Raw genomic sequence first — 24,775 nt, forward strand, 5'->3', positions numbered from 1 at the left:
CCACATGAATATTCATGTTGCTAAGTGACGAGTGACAATACATTAAATAATAGCTGCAAACAGATCAACTTCTAACATCCGTTTTGTCGTTTTACTTTAAGCACGGGTGCGTGCACGTGTGAGCGCGTCTCGGCGTGTGATGGACTATTTCTTCAGCTCAATAAATCTCAATCTAAGGATGAGGCCAGGCTGCTCCAGCAGAGTGGTCGATAATGAATCTGTGCTGTTTGCAATGCCCCCACCCTTCTGTTCTCCTCGGGCCACTAAAGAGAGAGCGAGAGAGCCAGGTAAAGAGACTGAGAGGGAGAGAGAGCTGGGACCTGTGGCCTGTGGGAGACATTTGGGAGTCCACAAAGCCCCTAGAACAGCACACATCCCCTCAAATCCCATACACCCCTCCCCCAGACGCCCCTCTCTCTCTCTCTCTCTTTTTCTCTGAGTCGCTTTCCCTTTTTTCTCTGCCTGCTCACTCTGATGGAGAGGGGCTTCTCTAAAAGCACAAAATGGCTGGAACGCAGCTGAACAGATTGGAGTCTTAAAGGTCCGCTCTCAAAGAGTACAGCGTAAATTACAGCCTCACAACTCTCCACAGCCAGCGAGGACTGTCATTATTGTAAAATATTAAACACAATTTATTTCCCAAGGACCTTTTGTTTGGAAATGAGTTTCACAGATGGGTGGGAAAAGTATCTTTTGGATTGTATTAAAAACACAATTTCTTGGCTAGTTTTAGCTGACTTTGTTCAGCTATACTCTAATGTTAGCAATGAATTTTCTGTTGCATATTACAGTTGCTTTGTTATTTAACATAGCTCGTTGCATTACAAGACTGCAAACTATGCAATTAACGACATCTCTGATTTAAACTTGTGGCAAAAGTGTTAAAATGCAGTCACGTTAGCAAAAATGGTTCATTGTCTGTTGTCAGTAGTGTAGCAATGAGTGAAAAACCAAGCTTTTTTTGTTGGTCAACGTTGCAAGTCTATGTGACCAACTTAAACCCGATGCAAAATTTGCATGGCGAAATCTTTCATCCTCACATGAAATTCTCAACTGCACAGATTGTGATTGTAAATGTGACCACAATTCCATCAAGTGTTTTAGTAAAGATATGGGCTGATAAATGTTTCCTAATTTAATGTTGGTGTTACTAAATGAAAATGATTCAGTTGCATTAATTATTTTCAAGTTCTTTGTCATTATATATTGAAAAATACATAAATACTGCAAAATATTGATTTTCCTTTAGCTTTATTGCCCAGAAATAGGCCGAAGTCACATTTACGGCTTCATTTACCTCAGGAAGCATTTCAAACCAGCCCTTTATACCTCAATATTTTCCTTACGGCTCACAGCATAGATATCTATTGCCTTGTCAGTATGTAGGGAATCCATTTCCTCTAAATGAATCTACCAGCCGGGTTAAGAGACTATAAGCCGCAATTCTCAAAGGTAAATCCCTCTCAACACCGCCTGGGACATTCTGAAACATGTCATCTCATTTCATTGAGATTTGTCTCTTTTGTTCTCCAGCCTCCCCTCCCCCTCTGGTGAAGGCGGTCAGTCACAGCGCTGATGGATATATTCACTTACATTTATCTTGTAAATGAGAGGATGAGCTCAGGTAGAAACAGACGGGCAGAGCTCAGCCCACCCCACTAACAGACTATAAAGCCTTAGAAAACCCTGTGCGGACCAGCTCTGATAACAAGCCTTTCCTGTCACACATGCAACCCACTCAAAATGGCCCCCTCTGCATTCTTAACACCCCTCCCAACGAACGGTTTACAATGTGCTCAGCCTATTAAATATCTTTATTCCGCCTGCTGCCTTGAACAGATAAACGCAACGAGATCAATAACAATAAGGCAAAACAAATAAATAAAAGATGATGTGCACTAAGAGGGCTGGAACGGAATCGCTCTTCTTTTGTTAGTAGTAGCTTTTAGCCTCCTCAGCCCACGCTACGTGAATTCATCCCTGGAATACTGAAGCGTTCAGATAAACATTTATCTCCATGCAGTTTTAGCACTACAGAGACACAAAGACTTCTAACATCTCCAAATCTTGCTTAAAGCGATGACACACACTCACACACATTCAGGCTGCTATCCTCGGCGTGGTGTGAGAGTGTGTTTATGCCACGCTTCAGGAGCTGTGTGTTCAGATATGGCTGCTGGGTAACTGCGAGGCTCGACCCCATCATCAACACACACGAGTGTTGCTTACGGATTTAGCGAGCTGGAGACAAGATTGAGTCGCCGCCCTTGCTTTTTAATGCACAGCTCGTCTTTTAACACGCGGTATGGCCTTTGTTTATGTGCCAGGAAGTGTGAATGAATCATGGGTTCAGGAATCTGTTGTGACTCTTGAAATCTGCTTTTTGATAAGCCACGTTTAACTTTCCGTTTGGTATTAACTAGCTCATTATTTTAGGGGTTTGTTTATATATTAATGTATGATTTTTACATCCTGAAAGCTGATGTTTGATCTGTGCTTTATTTATAGGTTGAAGTCAACATGAAATGGCATTCGCTACTTGCCTGTTGGTTAACATTAGGAAATATCATCAGAAAAGGAATGTGATGACTTTACTTTTCTTAACGAGACACTTAGTTAACATGATTTGATAGACTGGACATCCTAGGCAATGTTATTGTTACATTTTGATTTCATGTTTTAAACAGAGACTTACTTTATTTAGAATAATGTGAATGGATGTATTTGGCACTAGGGATGTCTAAAGTAAAGAGAGCCAGTTTTGATTTCATGTTAACTTGAAACCACAGCAACCCCAATCACCTCATCTCAAGCTGAATGGCACAGGTCTAGGTAACACAAATACCAGCTTGGTTGCCGGTGTAAAATGGATTTGTAGTGTGAAATAGTAGTGTAATGTAATGAGTGTTTTGAATGGAGCGGTGGCTGGCACCTCGGAGTCTGACAGAGGGTGATCCAAGCCGATCACAGCCCTCTTTGTTTCTCAACACATTTGAACTATCAAAGAATGCTTGTCTTCAAACTAGAGGCTCATTCTTCTGTGTAAATAAGATTCTTATCTAGCAAACAGCTCCGAACACTCCCTTTCTTTCAAAAAGACATCGCCCCCCCCCCACACACACACACATAACTCGTAATAATTTTGATGTCGGTACAGCACGGCACTGAAGTATTTTCCATTTCAAGAGCGCCTCAGATTGTCTCTCTGCAGAGAAGCGGGTGGAACAAGAGGGTGATCTTTTCATCCCCCGCACTCTACAAATATTTGGCAGATTGACCGCAGAGGAAGGAAGTATGTGTGCGTGTATGTGCGTCTGCTTAGCTAAAACTGCTTTCTCTTGTTGGGGCTGTGCAGTGTGAATGTTTTTGTTAAGAAGATGAAGGTTCGTGACCTGGCCATACCACCAGTCACATTTAATTTAAATAGATGCCCTCTGCTCAGCTTTACTTCAGAGGAGGAAACGTTATGCAATTTTATCATAGTTTAGTATACGTTTTGTATCATATCAGCTTCGCACTGTCTCCTATGTTCATTTGTGTATTTTCTTCCCTACACAAACCCCTGCCATCACATAATTGTGTTGGAACAATACCGACCTCCTTTCTCAGACTCCCCTTGATGTTTGTTCTGGAAAGGGCGGACTGTCCTGCGTCCAAAAGCCCTTTAATCCTATTACTCACATTCCAGTTGTGTTTTACAAAGGGAAACCGATTTGGTGCAGGTTTGAGAAATTAAGATAATTGAGATCATCTTATCTGACAGTCTAGATGATGTTAGTAACACTGTTATTTGTCATCTTCACAGATTGTGTGTACATAGAGAGCCGACGGCCGAACACGCCCTACTTCATCTGTAGCATTCAGGACTTCAAGCTGGTGAGTTGACTTGGCTTTTTCCTTCCCCTCATCCACCAGATCAAGGCTTCCTCCACTTATGTAACCGTGTTGCCATTGTGTTTAGTTTCTTATCTTTTTCTATACGTCCAAAGCTGGATCAAGTGCAAGGGTTTGATGTGGGTAATTGCCTTGATTCATTTCAGTGAAATGGCTGGTTGCAATCGATGTCTAAGAGTAATGCTGCTACAGTGTTGGAAATTAAGTTTAATACCTTCAGATTGTCCTATATTCTTGTTTAACCAGGCTTATGGATGTTTTCTGGAAATTAAATGTGCTGACAGTTGGCTTTTTTCTGCTTTTAATGCCCATGTTTTTTTCCTCTATAGGAAAATCAGCCTGCAACACACTGAGATTTACAAGTTTAATTAGCTTGTGTGAAGCGGAGCACCAGATATTCTCTACACAGCCTCGGCTAGCTCACACATATTTACGTTGTAGCGCCAGCTTGGTTTTACATGCCGTTAATTGATCAATTAAAAAAAGTGAGAGAAAGGGAAAGATAAACTCCTGTTGCGGATCGTAGTTCTTGCCACTTGATACGCTCCTCGCTGACGCTTTTTATATAGATTATTAATCAGCTACTTAAAAAGCTTGAATCTTCAAAGGACACGTTGATCAGAGAGCAAAACCACCTCAGATTCAATCTACTTTATTAGGCCAATATATTTCCCTGATTTATTTCCTCCAGCAGCCGCAGACAGCTGCGTTTTTTTTCCTTGCATGGCTGCCACATTCGATGGTTGCTATGTTGAGATAACGTTATGTCACAAGCAAATAAGCACATTATGGCTTTTCTGATGGCTACTTCCCCACAGCAGGAGACAATTAGCCGAGAGGTTCTTCGTAGAGTGTGTGGAGGAAGACCCATGAGGCTTTGTTAATGGTACTGAACAGCTAAGGTTCTGATAAGAGGGGGTGGACACAGGGCAGGCTGGCTTATGACAGCCAGAGGAGCTGAAGTGGGGGGGTTCAGGGCTGGCTGGATGAGTGAGAAGGATGTGCAGAGGAAGGGAGGGTAGGTAGGGGAGTGCGTGCCAGAGCCTGGGCATCCAAGCAGACTGTAATCGGATTGCTCTGAAGGGTGCTGAGGGCAGCAGAATCGTGCTCTTGCCAAGAATAACATAGTATGTTTCGTGATTATCTTCATCTTGATTAAGTGCAGATCTAGGGGTCTTTGTCTGGTGGCTGTAAATGTCAGAGGAGAAGACAAGGCTTCAATGGCCTTCCTTTCTATCTTGTACCACCTTAATCCATCTAATTAGTCAATGCTCATGCATGTTGTTGGCCATGAAGTGGATTGGATAGCGGTTTGCCATGTAATTGCTAGGCAGGGCAGGGGTCACGATGGACAACTAGTTAACTGTCAGTTGTTGTAGTGTTGGCTAGTCGATTAGTGAGGTCAACTAGTATTTTGAGATGTTGTATTAAAAAATAAATGTATAAAAATGGATATATAGATGATAGATATATACACACATGCTAAGAAAAAATCTAAATTGAATAAAAATATATACAAATTTATATAAAAGTTGAATATAATTTTATATTATATAAAACAAAAAAACTTTTTTTATATAAAAACAATAATATAAAAAAACTAAAATATATTTTTGTAATATTTGTAATTTATATTTGTATAAAATGAGTATTTATATTTTATGTAATGTCAAATACTAAACATTAAGCTATAATATATATTTTAGACCAGTTTAGTCAGTGTCTATGCAAATCAGCTAATTTTGAAAATATAATTTTGGATATTCCTATTAAGTGCGCTGCTTTTTTCCCAACATGTGGAATATGAGTATTTCATAGCTGTGGCATTGTTCAGCTCGTTTGAAACCAGTGTAATGGACATGCTGCTACAACTTAGATGCTCGCCTCTGAACGCCGGCTGTCACCCCTCTCCTCTTAATTGGGAAGTGAGCATCTGTCCACTGAAATGGTAGAAAAACCTTGAGGTCAATTGCCCTGACCCCACTCACTCCCCTTATTGACGTCCCTTCTCATGCATTCTCTCCCTTTCTTAGCTTTTAAAGCTGGCTTGATTCATTCACTCACTCATATTGAGCAGGGCAGAACGGGATAGCTGGCCATAACGGTAAATGAGGATATCGGAAAGGTTCCAGCATTAGCGGATTTACAGAGTGGTTCTACATAATAAAGTGAATTCATTACATGCGTAACGATCATGGCTCTCTGGAGGACAGGTTTCAGCCGTATTTTTGCTAGCGTGCTTTTGAGAGCTTTTGTTTCATGCAGCGTCACATGAGCCTCTCTCTCAGCGATCCTCTTCTGCCGTGAGGTGAGGAAATTGCCTCGCTTCTGGCAAAATAACCTCATTAATATGGTTCTCCTCTAGTCTTAAGGGTTGAACAACGTCACCCTGTGTACTTTATCTAATGACCTGGGAATCCAGTTAGCACCGCAGAGAAAACCTACATGCTGCAATCAATCCCTCCTCCCACTTTGAGCGATGAGATCTGTGTGTGTGTGCACCTGGCCAGTGTGTATGGCTTGTATGTTGACACACACACTCACACTCACAGATCTTCCCACTGTCACAGAGATGTTTCCGCCCTTCACTCAGTCCAAATTAGACCGTTAATTGGCACGCTTTTCACTCAACCTTTTCCTTTTCCCCCTCAATCATATTCATATCCTGAATGAGCCTCCTGCTTAAACGAGCTTAAAGATGTACAAAGACAGGTGCCTCCACCCTTGTTTGTGAGCGCACACAGTCACCCCTGTCTCACACACACTGTGATTAAAGCACAGCTAACTGAGCTCCCCTCAGCTTGTGTAAACATTAGTGTGGTAAAGACAGAATAAAAGAGATTAACGGAGGAAAAAAGGGGTGGGAATGTAGTGAGTTGCTGCCATATGTATCTCTTCTGTCCGTCTCACCATCTCTTACACACACAAGCCCTGCCTTTCAGTTTAAAGAGCATTGCTCACTTGTTTACTTATATGCACGTGTATATCAATGTTTTATTGCAACATGTTTATTGCATCACTGTTGATGATAATGTTTATTGCACACCAAATGTTCATATTAGAATGATTTCTGAAGGCTCATGTGACACTTAAGAGTGGAGTAAAGACTTAAGTAAAGTAGCAATAGTGGAGTAAAGTAGATTAAGCTTTGCTATCACAGAAATATATTTTTTGAGTAACAAGACTTAATTATAATGGCCACACTTTATTTTAAGGTCCAATTCTCGCTGTCAAATAATAAACCATTAACTACGACTTTTGCCTCAAACTTCTAATTTGCTGCTTAATAATAGGGGTGGGAATCGCAGGGTAGCTCACGATACGATATAATCACGATACATGGCTCACGATAACGATAATATCACGATGCCGCGATAATCAATATATTTCTAGAAAATCCTATAATGATACATCTCTAAACAAACACATTTAACTGCTTATCAAACAGAAAAAAAATAGACATAATATAAACCTGGTGCATTTAAAAATTTACCTGGAGTGCTTTCTCAGCATTTCTTCTACTCTCATCATAAAAACGGACTCCCACACGAAGAACTAGCCGTCCACATCGCGTTTTTTGCGCGCTCGGGTTCGTTATTTCAAATCTAGACGCGCGGCAAGCATACACACTGCACACTTCTGCGCCGCATTACGTATGTCATAGGTGCAGATTTATGTTTCTACCGGTCGGTGCCCACTGTTCACACTGCATAATGTGCACTTGTAATATCTGAGAGAGAGGGAGAGCATCCAGTGTTGTTCACATAAAACTGGACGCACCGGTGGCACTCTCTCTCACACCTGCGATCCGAGCAGAGAGGCTACTCACGGACTGAATATGCGCTCTGCAATAATAACGTGATCGGTGCCTATGGTCCACACTGATAGCTGTTCTGGGGCAGCTAGTTTTCATATAGCAGTAAAGCTAATACAGTGGCTGGAAATCTTTATTCTTCGGTTCCTCATGCTTCCCCATCTTCATAGAGAACCCGGATCATGGTTGCTCAGAGCGCTCTAGGATAGAAGATGGAAATGGCGCGGCCGCGATTTCCACACATTTTTAGACGTTGTGAACAGGGAAATCTATTTAGAGCACCGTAATATATTAATTAAAATATCGATATTTGGCGCCAGATATCGATTATCGTATCACACTCAGAAGAATCGCGATATATCGCCATATCGATTTATTGTCCCACCCCTACTTAATAATAGTTAGTAAGGTAGCTGTTAAGTGTAGGATTGGGGTGTGCAGTAGAAAATGGTCATGCAGAAAATGTGCCTGATATGTGCCTAATAAACAGCCAATATGTTATTAATAGGATGCTAAAAAGCGCATAGTTAATAGTGAGAAATGGTCCCTGTACTGAAGTGTTGCCTTTTATTATTCGATAGTTTTATATTGTACCATTGTTTTTATGTGCTTACATCATTCACAAACCTTCATCAGATTGTAGTACACAGCCTTGTCTTTTTTCCAGGGTTTCTTATACCTTCAAATCCAAATTTGTAATGTTATGATTTATTTCAGAGCTGGTTGGTTTGGTTTATGATTTACAATTTACTTTATTGACGAGTCTTTTGAGATCCATATGGAGAAAATGAATGAGGAAAATACTTCCAGATCTAACATTGCTGAAAAAGAGTGTGGTCACTGTTATAGCTGGACCAGAATAATTGTCTTTTAGTGCTTTTTTTTTTTTTAGCTAAAACTGCAAAATTTATGATTCCAGTAATCCAGTGTCAGACTTTATTGCCCTTTTAAAGGTGTATTCAAATGCAATCTTTAGTAGTTTTGAAGATTTATGTCTTTCTCTACAATAGAGGGAAGCTGTGTTTGTATCGCCTACTATTCAGGACTTCAGCTCAGGTGTGATAATGGGCCGCTGTTAGCCCAGCACCATTTTGTGTGTCTAAAAGCCAGCAGTGCATACTGATTTCAAGGACATGGACAGCCTCTGTGTATTTATTTCACGGCCTCAGTCCATTAGTGCCGTGCATAAGACGTACGCTGTATTAATGTGATGAGGATGACACATTTAGTTAAGTATCTGTTGCTAATAGGAAAAGCAGCTATGCAGCGAGTCCTGTTGACACTCTATTGGCTGGAAACAGAGCCTTGAGACGTTGTTGGCTTTGAGGAGAAGAGGTGAGATAGGAAGAGAAAGATCTCTCAGGGGTTGCTCAGACACAAAGACAATTCAGCACCGAATCGATCATAAACAGCAGAAACCTTTATCCTCGAGTCAATCACAGTCTCCAGCTCTACCCTCTTTGTCTCTGCCTGCCTCCCTCACTTGTTCCTCCTGTTAATTTGGGCCGGCTGCATATGCCCGATGACTGACACTGTTGTTGTCGGTGTGTGTTGCCGTGGCACCCTTCCCCCATCCCTGTGGCTAAACTAATTTGCTGATATTGGCCAGCTCAGCTGCAGCACAGCGCTGCCTCTAATGGAGTGATTGCTGCTTGCCTCTGGGGGCTCGGCCGCAGGCAGAAATGCCCTGCTCTTCTCGCTGTATTGGTGCTTATGGACATTTAATTAGGTGTGATGTACAATACAGTTATCAAAAAGAACTCATGATTTCCAATGATGCACAGCAGCAGGACGGAGCAGGCAGAAAGGTGGTTCTTTGCTGGGTTTCTGTCTGACTTTTATATACCGTTTTAGAATTTTTGCTTTTCATTTACTCATTCCAAACCTGCATGATCTTCATTTGTGGAACATAAAAAAAAGCTTTCTTGCTGTATATTTGTCCATACAGTAAGAGTCAATGTTTTAGATTCCATTGACTTTCATTGTATGAACAAAAACAGTCAAAACATTCTTTCAATGATCTTTTTGTATAATGCAGGTGGGAAAACGTCACATGGTAGGACACGAGGGTATCAAGGATAACGCTTTTCTTTTGTGGGGGATATTTAAAACATACATTTCTATAATACCTGCATAAATGTATATGTATTATGAATAAGTTCAGGTTAAGGTAGATTTTCTGCTTTAAAAAAATTGTTTTCTAAAGGTAAATAGTTTTGCCTGAAAGCGAACGTGAATTAAGTAAAAATATTTCACATATTTTAACTAGTGCTGTCAAACGATTAATCGCATCCAAAATAAAAGTTTTTGTTTACATAATGTGTGAATACTGTGTATATTTATGTATATAAATACACACACATACAGTATATATTTAGAAAACATTTCCGTGCATTTCCATGTATATGTTTATATTCATAGAACTGATATTATATAAAACTATTTTAAATGTATAAACTTAACATATTTTTCTTAAATATATGCATGCATGTGTGTGTATTTATATATACATAATAAATATACACAGTACACGCACATGTTATGTAAACAAATTTTTATTTTGGATGCGATTAATCGTTTGACAGCACTAATGTTAACTCTTCGGAGGTCTGTTTCTGATGTCTCTGCATAATGCTGTGATGTTTCATAATCGGTTTTAAATTATTTGAAATTTCTTTAAAAAAAAAGTGAAACATTTGTATAGAAGCCCAACTATTAACACTTATCCAGCTTTTTATTCAAACATCTTGAGTTTGTTTTTCTATATAGCATACAAGTATGAGAGTCTGAAAATTTGAGGAAGTCTTGATGCAACAGATTTCTACAGCATTAGAACCTCCATCTTTCACATGTTTATCAGTTCCATACATCACCCGCCTTTGCATGTTCATTTTTAGCTCATTTGATTTGTTCAATTATAGCAGTACTATCAGCTCTGTTTAACACATTGTACCATTTTAAAATCAATTTTTACAGATTTTCCCCATCAAATCTGAACATGTAAAAACTCAGTTTGGGCTGTCAGCCTGCTACAGCACCATTATTCCACACACTGTTTGCTCGTTGAGCCGAGCTATACATAGACCCCTAATGATTCACTTGAAACAATAGCTCAGTGGATGGCAAGGGCGCCGCAATTGACCTACACTCCTGCACTCTAGCTGTGAAATGGCAATTAACACAGACTATTGATTATTGGCAATGCGGATATTGTTGATCAGGGCATGCGGTTGGAGTGTTTGATAAGTCCACTGCCAGCCTTCCCTAATGCATTGGATCCTGCGTTCATGGGATGCAAATAAACTCCCAGTGTAATTCACTCCTGATGGTTTTTGTGCTTATCTCTGCGCCCTCAAAAGCTAATGATTCAAAGCCTTAATTAAAAGGCTTTCATGAAGATGCAAATATGTGTATACACGCATGAATGATCATAAAAGTGGGTTTATGAAGAGATGCGTGTGCGCAATGCCCTTGTGCATATTTCTCCAATCCGTAAGGATGCCTACGTGCTCGAAAAATGATTATCGATTAGTCTGGTGAAATATAGGAATATGCATATAGGAAATAGATTGAACAAGCTTTATTAGAGGGACATTAACAGGATAGTTCACCCAAAATGGAAGTCATTATTTTCTTACCCTTATATTCTTCTAAATCTCTTGACTTTTTTTTCTGTGCAACACGTTTTCAAGTTTTTTTTTTTTTTTAATGCAGTTGGGGTCCAGAAATGGGGTCCATTGTATGGACAAAAAACATAACTAAACTCCATTTTGGAATAACATGAGGGTGAGTAAAGGATGTCAGATGATAGATTTAAATTTTTAGGTAAACTCTTTCTTTAAAAGTGTAATGATGGCCTGCGTCTCTATTAAATGGCCTCTGCAGCTCTGATTAAATCTCATCCGGCCCGGAGGTGGGAGGCACGTAGGTTGCCTCATCAGTCCGAGAGCCGCTTCCGTGCACACATACCCCCCCCCCCAACAAGCTCCAGCATTTTGAAATGCAATTATGGATCAGTGAGCAGCGCCATCAGTCGCAGTTCTTGTTAATATTTATTGAGCGGAGCGGCAGCCGCTGCCATCTTTACATCAGGGAGCCTGCAGTCATTAAGCGATGCTGTGTGGACAGGGGTGGCTTTGCGTTTTCTATCTCTCCCAGCGTTACACTCGACGCGTTCAACCCTCCCCCTGCCCGTCACTCCTCTGCCTGCTCAGCCGCTGAAAATGAGCCGGTGCATTTGCATGTATAAATATGTAAAGGTGCGTTTCTCACAAGTGGCCCCCAGGTTTTTGTTGTGCCGTTATTGTGTGCGGCTCTGAAAAAGCGCCTCTGGCAGCGAGCTCTGCCAGCAGCTAGCGAGCTGGCACTACACCTCTGCTCAGGAGCGTGTGATTGAAATATCCCTGCTTGCACTTTGTCTGCAGGGTAGCTTGTTTAGAGTAGGGCAGGAATACAGAGCGGCTACAGGTTTAGCTGTGAGTGTCGGCACTGAGGGAACCGTGTAGGAGGGGGAGCGTTTTTTTTTTTGCAAGCAGGATGACATCACACACAATGCTAAATTCAACAGCAGCCGTAGCAACATGCTAAAACATGCGTTTTCTCCATTTGCCTTTTTGAATTAATGGGGGGTCTAATGCTAGTCAAATAGTCTTTTTATTTCCCACCATATTTTAACATTGTTTTTTGTGAATTGGCTTTTCATTTGATTAATGTTCTTGAATGAAGTGTGTGGCTCTTTTTTCTCCCTCCCTCCTGTACACTTGAAACTCCACGAAAGGAAGCATTGATGCTGCTGGTGGTAATGACATTAAGTACTTAGCACTGTGTAAAATACACATAGCCCATGCTGCACTGCTTCCAAATGGGCATCTCTCCAAAAACAATTGAAGCTCTGTTTGTATCGGTTTGTTTTTGGTGTCTTTTTAAAAACACATTTTCTATTTTGTTTCCAAAATGAAGCTATTTAGGCAAACCAACAAAATTCAGATCGATATGTAATTGATAGGGTTGTCACAACAATAATTTCACTAGTCAATAGTAATACCAGTGAAATTTCACGGTTCTTGATACCAACTTCAATACCAATGGGGGAAAAAACTAATGTTATTCAATGGACCTTTTTTCTTGTTAATATTAATGTTGGATTCATATTAGTACCATAAAAACAGATCTATTATGATGCACAGATCTGGTTATTGGGCATTTGATATATTTTGTTTTACTATTTTTTCTATTTATATATTTATTTTTGTATAAGAACACTGGTATTTTGGTGTAAAGTTGATACCAAAAAAAAATTTGTTTTTCTTTTTTTGTGAGCTTTTTTTTTTTTACCAAAGTACCTGAGCTTTCTTTACCAATAGTAGCTAGATAAGATAAAGTGAGAGAGAATAGCCCACTTCCGAAAAACATCAAGAATCTTTTTTTTTTTTTTTTTCTAGATCACACCTCCCTCTCTCTCTTTCTCTCCCCCTTATACCTTTAACAGCTCTGTGCTTTCAGTAAACGCTACTATGGAAACCAGCTGTGTGGCCGGGGGGAAAGAAAGAGGGATAGAGGGAGGAGGAAGAGCAAGAACAAAGGGGTAAAATCAAAATGGAGGTGTGTGGGGTCAACAATGGGGTATGGGGTGGTGATTATGTTGCCAGATGGAGCCGGGAGAACCGCGAGGCTGGAGATAACATTTTCATAAGACACCTGAAAGCACAATCAATAGCAGATCCTTGACGGGCGAGACTAAATTATTAAACAGAGCCTTTCTCGCCATGTTTCATTATCGCGGCTTTCCCTTCCCGGACTACCGCTGCTGCTTTGCTGGTGTATTTGCTGCTTTGCTTTGATGGGTATTTGTCAAGTATTTTTATGCATTAGAAATCATTTGGGTCTCGAAGGAACGGCTATGTTAATTTCGCTCTCCTCATCTCGGATTGCCGGAATCTGCCGCAGAGACACAATGCCGTTTTTTGGCACATCACAGGCAAATTCCCCCTTCTGATGTCTTCACTAGCATCTGAAGCTGGGAACGCTGAGCCCTGGCATTCAACCCAACTGTTTCATCTTAAAAAAGGAAAGGCAGGCTTCTCTATCTCATCCGCTTTGATGTCAAAGAAGAAAAATTACAAGGATACCAACACGAAGGGAATGTTTACACTTTCCCAATCACACTGTGATAAACCAACTATTGTACTGATGTAATCCTCAGCATTTTAATTACAATTGAAAATTGGGCTTGATGTTTTCAAATTAGTTTTTTCCCTCTCAAAACCATTATAGATCATTTAAATTCTATTTCCCCACAAACCAAACAACACTATAATTTTTATTCTCCAGTTGGATTTCCTGTTCTCGTTAACTAAAACATTGTAATTGATATTTGCCTCCAAGTAATTTGCTTCATGTTGTGTATTAGCCAAGTGTGTTACGGAGTCTTTGCACGGCCAATATTTATTGCAACAATCCTGTTCTCCAAACACATGTGCTTGGCCTGGCTGCCGTGTAATTGGATCCTCCCTTCCCGACACGACTAGCGGTCTTCTCTCTCTCTCTCTCTCTCTCTCTCTCTCTCTCTCTCTCTCTCTCTCTCCTCTCTCTCTCCTCTCTCTCTCACGCCGCTTCCTTCTCATCTGTCTCTTTTCCTATCCTTTTCTTCCCTGCCTTTCTAGAGTGTCTCGGCACTGCTTCTCAGTTCACCGAGTGTAATTTCCAGCTTGTCCAAAGTGTGACATGCCAATAAAAAAAGCTGTGGAAGTGAAGATTTACAGTGGTATCAAGTTCACATGCTTCCATCGGGTGGCTCTCTCCATTAAAGAACACATGTTGCAAATTAGCTCTCGCTGAATAAGAAAAAACTTTAGAGGGAGAGTGGGAGGGCGCTCTGGCCTGGGGAGGATGGGAAATATAAGGCGCTAGAAAATTCCACTGCTTTCCATCTTCACGCCCCTCATGTTATTCCTTCCCATTTTCTTTCTGTATGCGTTCTTCCTCTCACGTCATCACAAAAGATTCAAAACTTTCTGTTTTTGGCTGTGTTTGTGTGAATGCTTGAAAGGTGATTTTAGCATATTTTAGCTTGTTTTGATGCAGCGGGCTTGATGTGAAAGAGTGAGGCTGCTGAAGAGCCCTGTCAGAATGAATGGATGACAGATTTCAGATGTGGTAGTTTGCATTCTGTATGTTAACATACAGAGATATAACTGAGCTACAGCACAATTTTGTGTATGTCATCTTTGCCCATCTAAATATACATAACACATTCGTAATTAGTCTGATTTACTAAGTCTTTTACTCTGACTTATTCGCAAAAATTTCAATCTGATTGAGCGTGGCATGGTTGTTGGTGCCAGACGGGCCAGTCTGAGTATTTCACAATCTGCTCAGTTACTTGGATTTTTACGCACAACCATTTCTAGGGTTTACAAAGAATGGTGTGAAAAGGGAAAAACATCCAGTATGCGGCAGTCCTGTGGGCGAAAATGCCTTGTTCATGCTAGAGGTCAGAGGAGAATGAGCCGACTGATTCAAGCTGATAGAAGAGCAACTTTGACTGAAATAACCACTCGTTACAACAGAGGTATGCAGCAAAGCATTTGTGAAGCCACAACACGCACAACCTTGAGGCGGATGGGCTACAACAGCAGAAGACCCCACCGGGTACCACTCATCTCCACTACAAATAGGAAAAAGAGGCTACAATTTGCACGAGCTCACCAAAATTGGACGGTTGAAGACTGGAAAAATGTTGCCTGGTCTGATGAGTCTCGATTTCTGTTGAGACATTCAGATGGTAGAGTCAGAATTTGGCGTAAACAGAATGAGAACATGGATCCATCATGCCTTGTTACCACTGTGCAGGCTGGTGGTGGTGGTGTAATGGTGTGGGGGATGTTTTCTTGGCACACTTTAGGCCCCTTAGTGCCAATTGGGCATCGTTTAAATGCCACGGCCTACCTGAGCATTGTTTCTGACCATGTCCATCCCTTTATGACCACCATGTACCCATCCTCTGATGGCTACTTCCAGCAGGATAATGCACCATGTCACAAAGTTCGAATCATTTCAAATTGGTTTCTTGAACATGACAATGAGTTCACTGTACTAAAATGGCCCCCACAGTCACCAGATCTCAACCCAATAGAGCATCTTTGGGATGTGGTGGAACGGGAGCTTTGTGCCCTGGATGTGCATCCCACAAATCTCCATCAACTGCAAGATGCTATCCTATCAATATGGGCCAACATTTCTAAAGAATGCTTTCAGCACCTTGTTGAATCAATGCCACGTAGAATTAAGGCAGTTCTGAAGGCGAAAGGGGGTCAAACACAGTATTAGTATGGTGTTCCTAATAATCCTTTAGGTGAGTGTATATATATATATATATATATATATATATATATATATATATATATATATATATATATATATATATATATATATATATATATATATATATATATATATATATATATTCCCTAAATATATTTTTCATATTTGTCCAGTGTCTGTGCTATTCTTTTTCAGAAGATAACAGATAAAAAAAAATTGTCTTTGCGCTATTTAAACTAGAGTCGTGTGTATCTTTTAACCCCCTCACACAAGTGCGCATCAACGCATTTTTGATTGTGAAACAACGGCCCAGGCCAGTGTTGTCAGCTTATAGTGTTGTTGTCACAATATTTAGTAAAAAAAAATTATTCAAAGTGCATGTGCAGCTGAACGTATAGAGTATGCATGGTTACAAAAATCTGCATATGAGTGAGTGCACTATGCTGGTGATGAAATTGACTGTACACAATACACATACTTTGGCCGTTAGTTTATAACTGCACATTACCCAAAGGTCATGCCCCTTTGCTGACTCTGTCCCGCAGCTGAACCCACAAAGGCTGCATTTTCCAAATCTGGTTATTTGTCAAAATTAATTCACAAATCAATTGTGGTGGATTCCAACTGGAGCGAGATACCAGAGGAGCCAGATATGAATTTCTCTCATGAACAGAATGTTTTATTAGCTTTTTTTCTGTTTTTCTCTTCACCGTCTCCCACATGCCAGCATGAAGTTCATAAATAGCGCTTGATACTACAGCCGTGCACTGAGACCAGACTCATCTGCGCTCTGGAAAGAACAATGCAGAGTGCAATGAAGCGCTCTGGCTCTCCCAGCCTCTAACCTTGGGCTATTGAACTTAACATCCCATTTATAGATTGCCGTTATGCCTCAGCCATTTGTAGCAGAATAGCTCTTTATAGCTTTAAGAAAAAGTAATGAGATAGAAAGAAAGAGCACCAGATCATTTTCTGCACACTTACATGTTGAGAATGTTTGTTTTCTTTTTTCTTTCTCCATTTCTATCTTTGAAAAGGCTCTGCCGCTGCCTGGTGGTACTGATAAATGTGCGCCTGTGGACATGCTTCAAGACGAGGCCATGCTCTCCATTTATAATATCCTCCGTGCACCGGACACACATGTCCGTGGCTGATTCATGCTGTCGAGGAGATGCACAAAACTCTTCCCTACCGCTAAAGATGAAATGGGCTGATTTAATGTGTAGACCTGCCTGGAAGGTGATATGGAGTGTGTGTGTGACTAGAAGAGACAGATTAAGACCCCAGTCTGTCTGTGTTTTTTTCCTGGTGTGACACACATGCTCTCCAGCGTTCCCAGTGCCACTCAGAAATACAGAATATCCGTCCTCAGTTCGGCTCTCACAGGTGAAGTGTTTTTTTTCTGCCTGTTTGGTCTTGAAGTGTCTGTTCCTCTGGCCTGATGTATTGGGAGCCAGCAGGCTAAGGTTGGTCACATGTTAGGAAATGCCAAGCTAGATCTGGATTAGTTGCTGATATACAGAAAGTGGCAGGGCAGTGACGTTGATATAATTTTTTTTTTAAACAAATTCCAAATATATTTCGAATTTATTTTGCAAAATGGACTGAAACGTATTTTGGATTTTGCACATTTCTCAGTCTGGTTGAAATGTTTTTTATATGGCACTGCATGAAATGCTGAGTTTAATCGCAGTCTAGTTTTGATATTGTGAAATGTGTATTGCCATGTCATGTATTGCATTGAGATATTTGGCAGTCCTGTTCATTTTTAGGCTGCTCATTTTTCAGTCCTGTTCATTTTTAGGCTGCTTAAGATTTGTGACACATGAATCTATTTATTTATATGACTGGGTAGTAAAAGATACACATTTAGACCAGAGCTCTGTTGATAAAATGTTTTTCCTTTATGATGATGGACAAAAATAGGGAAAATACTGAGATGAATCGTTTTTATTGAAGGCAGTTGGTGTGTCCATCTGAGACCCATATTAATTCATTCAGTGACATCTTTGTGAGTCACCTACGGTGGTAAACTGCTGTCGTTTTGATGCAGCAGCTTTTAAATATTTTTGAAATCTTTTTAGTTTCCTTTTCCAAGGTCGGTTCAGAGTGATAGTGGCAGAGACGCCTTTGTAACATCTGTGCAACACATCATCCAAGCAGGTTCAGAGCGCAGGGGAGGCCTCTATCTGTGTGTGTGTGTCACACTAAAGCAAAGGCAGAGCTCATGGTGCTGTATAAAGGCCAATTGATTATAGGCACCGCTGGGGCAGCAGGACAGGCTGATGGTGGAGTGTTTGAAGAACCGAGGCGCTGGCCAACATCTCAGAAGCCGGGAAACCCTCACTGAGATGTTCTGAGCAGCAGGCCAATTTAGTATTTAAAAGGTGAGCTCTCTTTTAGCGGCATGGGAAGTTGAAAGGTCTAGTGCTGGCGGCCCAGCTTGCTTCGGCGTGGAAAGGCTGGCTGCTACAGCTGCCTGCCCGCTGTAATTAAGTGTGAACTGTTTGCTGCCACAAATGGCATTTAAATGCCAAGTGGTAGCCAGAGCACACGTAATATCAGGGGTTTATGGCTTCAACCTTGCCTTTTCTCTTTTTTTAGTCTCCTTTCCCCCCACCACGGCTGGCTGGATGGAAGGGATTTAGTGTATATAAAGGTTTACAGAGGAGAAGGAGAATATAGAGAGGAGAGAGTGGAAGTGGTTTGCGCTCTGCAGTCTCTCGTGATCGGGGGCATCGACACACTGTAACGATCTTAAGCCGGCGCTGTCAAACCGCTCTCACCGACAGCCATTAGAGAACTGTGTGTGGGAGGCTGACATTTAAGCATGAAAATTAAGAATTACAGGCAAGACGTGAGAATTATATCATGCAGTTGCGCACATTCTTGGTGGATATCAGCTTTATATTCTACAATGTGACCGATTTATACTCTGTAGCATACAAATCATGCCAGTCACCATATTTAATATCACGTCATGCATTTCATGCGGTAAAAGCAGTTTCTTGACAGCTCTTGACATACTTAATTTTTTTTTTAAAGAGATGTTGCTGTTCTTCCTGGCTGAGCGAGATCTCTTACATCCGAAGACATCTAAATACTTTTGCATTTAAAGTCACAAACCAGTTTAGTTCCATAATGTGATGGATTGTTGAGTGAAACATGATATTTCCTGAGGAAAAATGAAGGATAGAATTTGAATTTGTCTATTGGAAATTGATTGGATTTGTGAAAAGTGGTTATGTGAAATAGTGGAGGGAGACTCAATGCACTTTTGGTAAAACATTTATTTAAATGTATTTAAAATCTAAACCTTGTAACATTACAAATGTTATCATCACTTTTAAAAATTCATCCTTTTCTGAAAAAATGTATTTAGCATGTTTTACCTATATTGTGCATGCTTATAAATATGGTAAAAGAAGTATTTGTACATTTTACGCTTTAAAATTATATTGAGGTTTTTTCTTAATGCATGTGTCAACCACCTGTGTGCAGGAGACCGGGTGTGAGCGCATACTTTTTTTTTTTTCGTCGCACAGAAAAGCTGGTGTAATTAGAGAACAGCAGAGCTGTATTGTGGAATTATGGGTAATGGCAGTGCTGGTGCATTAGTAGAGTTAGAGCTGTTAGATCAAGCTCATTGTGGAGAGACTGTGAGCTGGATTAGATGAGTGATCAGAATGAGAATTTCTAACCCAGTTCTGCTTTCTTGATGGCTAGCCCAGAATGCAGTCCTTTTTAAAAAGGGTAAAATTGTTGCAAAAGTAAGAAGGGTAATAAGAAAAACAGCAGAAACCCATGCCCACTGGCTGTCACTGGACCCAATGAGCACTAGAGAGCAGGAGCTCTGGGCTTTTACACTCTCCTTGTGGAGCGTTTCGACGTAGGGCTTGACAGCGTGTAATCACTCACACACACACTTCGTGTGCATTGCATGTGTGTTTGTTTGCTTCTAGGAGAGCTGGCTGGTCAATACTTCAGGGCTACAATCAGGGGAGGCTCTGCAATCAATATCATCACAGTGGGCTGGAAAATGTCCTCCGTGCACACAGCACTCTACGCAGCCAGAAAGAGAGAGAGAGAAAGGGAAGACGGGAAAAAAATACAGCACGAAAGAAAACAAATGCAGGGAGGGGCAGTGCAAATGGTTGTAAATCTCAGCAGGCTTGCAAACAAACAGTGCTTTTCAGTCATCATACACAAAACGGCTCTGATAGCGCTTTATCGCCTCACCGATGCTCCCTGCCTCTCCGCCACTGGCTGCTCAGGGCTGTCAATCATCCAGCTTGAAGCTCGTTGGCTGGTGTGTTAGTGGGCGGACCTTGTGCAAAAGGCTGGAGGGATAATTTACCGACCGTTGCACTAATGATGCTGAGCCGGGTGCCATCAATAAACCCCCCCCAAACATCCACACACACGCGTTCATAGACTGAAGACCACATTTAGCTGTCAGCCTCACTTTGTGTCGTCCTTCATCTCAGCAGACGTTAACGCACACAGACGTTTCTTTTCTTTTCGTTCTAATCTAGTCCGGTGGCGCGTCTTCTGCGCCAGCTTGATTTGACATTAGTTCGGCGGTGGAGGCCGATACCTCTCTCTGCCAATTGAGATATCCGTTTACTCCGAGTGTAGTACGATACTTGATGATAAATGTCAAATGGCTGATGTCTCTGCAGCCCTCCCCCGACCATATGCTCACATTTTAGTGCATGGAAAATCATCTGCGCGGTTACGCACCGGCCTTGGTGTGTGTGTGAGTGTGCGCGCCCGCTGCCGCCCATTACATCTAATTAGATTGACCTCAGCTCTTATCTGGCAGGACTGTGTAGACACACTATAACAAAGAACCGATTTGGTGGCTGCTGGTAGAGGTGTTTGTTTGTGTAGTAAGGGTTGAAATACATCTGAAAGATGGCATGCTGGGAGTGCAACCATGGGCTGAGTGTCAGCCGTGACCCTTGAACTCCAGCTGCCTGTGTCCTCCTCATCCCTGCGAGAGATATTCATCTCCTCTTATCCTTGACGCAGAGTCAAAGCCTGTGTGCCAGACTCGACAAGGAGATCCGCATTGTTTCCTGGAAGTTGTGCGCATGCGCAAACACGCGTGTGTGTTTGAACGTGGAGCGCGTGTGTAATTAAAGAGGACGGAGGGATTGGAGGAGGCAGATGATCTCTCCTCATGCCTGTAGTGCAGGGCTCCTGTGGCAGATTGACAGTCTGGAGCACAGATAAGCAGCTTCCTGTGGCGCTCCTCTTTATTTCTCCCCCTCCGCCCCGCAGGGAGCTGTTTCAATCGCGCACACATGCTCATTAAAATCTAAATGTATATGGAATGAGGCTATGCCTGTGCCTGTCTGTCTACATGAGGAAGTGCATTGTCATTCAGATGTATATCCGGTTTCTGTGTTGTTTGTATGAATATTTGTCAGCGGTAATTTCTCTCGGCCACAGGGTACCGTGCTGCCCGTCGAGCCAGAGGGCGGGGCTCCAGCTGGCATGTCGCAGGCTGGTTAGTTTAGCGTCTGTCCACACACCCACAGGCTCCCCGACTCATCCTAAGGACCTCACGCCACGGTCCTTCTAGATGTTTGAACGCTTGCCCACCTCTTAGGACGCGTGAGCTGGATCAGTATGCAGATCCGTCCCTTTGCCAGCCTGTGTAATGCTTTGGCTCCTTTATGCGAGAGGTATTGGGAACTAAATATTTGCAGAGGTTGATGTTTGAAAAGAAACCTAGTGCAGGGGGATGTTGGTTGAAAGGAGTGTGTGATGAATCACAAGCGAGGGTGGGAATTGTGCTCTTGTCCTGCCTTGATTTTTCTTCCACTGGAGTGTACTTGGTAAAGACTACTTCCTGCTGAGTATCATTGTCAGGCAGTCAGGACTTGTAAGGATCAGCATTTTTTCTCGTCTTCCTCTCTCCCTTTCTTTATATCTTCAGTTTTAAAAATGATAGCTTTGTTCCAAATCTAGTAAGCTATATTGCTGTCTACTGTCTGCATAGGCAGTTGCGTTTTAAGGTAGCATCCAAAGTAATATGGAACCTTTTACAAAGTTATGGTTTTAATTTTATAATTAAGTTTTTAATGCTATACTTCCATTTTGTCAGTTTTTATAATTTTTTAGTCTATCAAAAATGCTTAGTTTTTTTTTTTTTAGCTAGTCTAGTGTTGGTGTAATGTAATCAATAGAATAAACAAGCCATCTTAGAAGGCAGCATGAGGCTGCTGTCTACATTTTAGAACAGCTGTTATAACGAGATTTGCTTTCGATTGCTTAAAGGAACGGTTCGTCATCATTTTTGTCATTTACTCACACTTATGTCATTTCAAACAGGTATGACATAAGCAAAGGTATTTTGAAAAATGACTTATTTTGTCCATGTAGTAAAAGTGAAAAACTTTCTTTTATTTTTTTTTGGAATTTTAAGCCTTTATTTCGATAGGACAGTAGTTAGACAGGGAGTGAGAGGGGGACTGGATTGGGAAAGGTCCGCAAGCCAGGATTCGATCTCGATATGCCCGAAACACAACAGTGCTACGTCGGCACGCTGACATAAATGTCTTTTTAATGTTGTTTTGGATCCCATTGACTTTCATTCTGTAGACAAAAAACTGTTCTGTAATTCCTAAATTCATCTTTTGGGTGAACTATTCCTTTAAAATGCGATCGAGGTAGACAGCACATAAGGTTTTGGAATTGAGCTAGAGTTTTTATAAATATTTCCGTCAGCTGCAGTTAGCTGAGTCGGCAGGGGAGATAGATGGCAGAGTTAAATCAGTCTCTCTCTCTCTCTTTCTCACATCAACCTAAACGGCTTCACTTATATACAAAACCTGCTCTTTTACTCAATCCAGGAATGTTGAGCCACATGCACACGGGCCAATGAAAGTTGAATGCTGTAATCAGCCCAGTCAAATAATCAGAACCCAAGTGAGTCAGCGACGCAATTAAAGCCAGAGCAGAACAAAGAGCATTGTGTCAGAGTACAGCAGCGCAGAGAACAGAGGAAGGGTTTGCGCAGCGTCTGTTACCTCAAGCCGCTTTCCCTGCATCAGCTTGGCTCGCTCCAGCCCAAACACACTGATCGATTAACCGTGGCTTAACCAAGACTTCTCATTTCCTGCCTTCCATTACCGCGCTCCATCACACCCGGCACTGCTCAGCGGCCCATGCTGCAGCCTCAATGCTGGGATTAACCAGCCAACCAGGCACGGTTCACATTTAAACACACACAGCGTGTTTTCCTCTCTCTGTTTTCTGTACCCTAACATAAAGGTCCCACAGCTTGTGTTTCATTTATATGTCAGTCTCGTAAACACGCTATTTCTTCATTTAACTCATGCTGCAGCCATTGCCTGTGGTTCAGCCCTTTTCACCCCACCATGATCCTGTCTGTGTTTATCTATGAATGCATGGCTGCTCCCCTCCCCGGCGAGTGAAACGACCCAGTCATTAGGCCACACTAACAAGGCAGCGCATTGTCTCTCTCTCTGCTTTCATTCAGGAAGTGCAGAGACATGAACAGGGATTCAAGGCTAAACTGAGCCCGCTGCTTGTGCGACTGATCCGCCGTCGCTCTCTCTAAAGATTTCAGGACTGGATAAGCTCGCGGGCTCATGTGTTTTGCCTTTGTGCTCAAATGTTTTGAGATGTTTCACATTTCTGGGAGGCTGTACGCCAGACTTGTGCTCTTGTAGTACATTATCTCACCGGCCGAGTGACAAGGTTGTGTCAGAGAGCTGTAGAATTATGGAGTAACTCTATACTACGACGGTGACCATTGAGGTCAGGAACACGGATCTGGCGTCCCCTGAGCTCGCAGGCATTCTCCTCTATAAGTCGCACTGCTTCAGTCCATAAATCTACACTGTCAGCAGCCATTTAGGGTCTGGCACAGTCAGCTTTTAGATAAGATGTTACCCAAGATGAAGGAAGAGGTCAAATCTAAAACTCTGCAAGACAGAGAAATGGATTCAGTAGTGGTTACATTAGTCTTTGAATTGGTTGCTGAATGATTTCTCTCCAAAATTGGTCCTAATTGCATATTTAATATTATCTTGCTAATTTATTTTAATATGGTTTTATAACCTAATTATTTCAGAGTTTTTGAGGCTGTTTGACCACTTCATTAAAAGAACTTGCTCATAATAGTCATTTGTGTATCGGACAGTTTTTTTTTTAGTGCTGTCAATGGCGACTACACAATAGAAAGGCGTGACGTCTATTTATTGTGTTTGATGTGACTGGAGACCGCGAAATAATACAATCACATTCAATTCAGGCTGCAAATTCACATCGTGGGTAGAATATGATTTATTTTGTCTGGGTGCTGTCAATTGAGCAGCGACATTGAACGCTTGTGTGTGTAAAGCTTTCTGATTTGGCCTGTTATTGATAGCTGTATTCAGAGCTCTTCATTTCCTGCTATTGTCTGGATTGCTCAAAAACAACCACAACTAAAAGAAAAGAAAGAGTAGTCTGTATTTAGCTATTTTAGAAACTATGCGGGTATCTTATGAGTCTGCTCACATGCTTTACAGATTGTTTCTTATAGATAAAAGCGTTCATTTTTATGATACATTGTTTTGTTTAAACCATTTCGAAAGGATGTTTCTGGTTTGGTTTGCGTCTTTTAATGTCTCTCACAACAAAACGTTACAAGAACAATAGACCTGTGCCATCAGTGCTGTCTTGTGAAGAAAAAAGTGTTTCTCCTTCATACCGATAAAATAACAA

General features: G+C 41.4%; 1 protein-coding gene across 2 annotated transcripts in view; it reads left to right on the forward strand.

The window, feature by feature from the left end:
* LOC306860027 (arginine-glutamic acid dipeptide repeats protein-like) overlaps positions 1 to 24,775 on the forward strand; it is a 115,211-nt gene that overhangs the window by 41,713 nt on the left and 48,723 nt on the right. For both annotated transcript variants that reach the window (XM_079401546.1, XM_079401547.1), the window contains exon 3: positions 3,806 to 3,876. In XM_079401546.1, the coding sequence (XP_079257672.1) occupies positions 3,806 to 3,876 (71 nt within the window). The remainder of the gene's footprint in view (positions 1 to 3,805; positions 3,877 to 24,775) is intronic.

Source organism: Barbus barbus (assembly GCF_936440315.1).
Source record: "Barbus barbus genome assembly, chromosome: 40".
Classification (NCBI taxonomy): domain Eukaryota; kingdom Metazoa; phylum Chordata; class Actinopteri; order Cypriniformes; family Cyprinidae; genus Barbus; species Barbus barbus.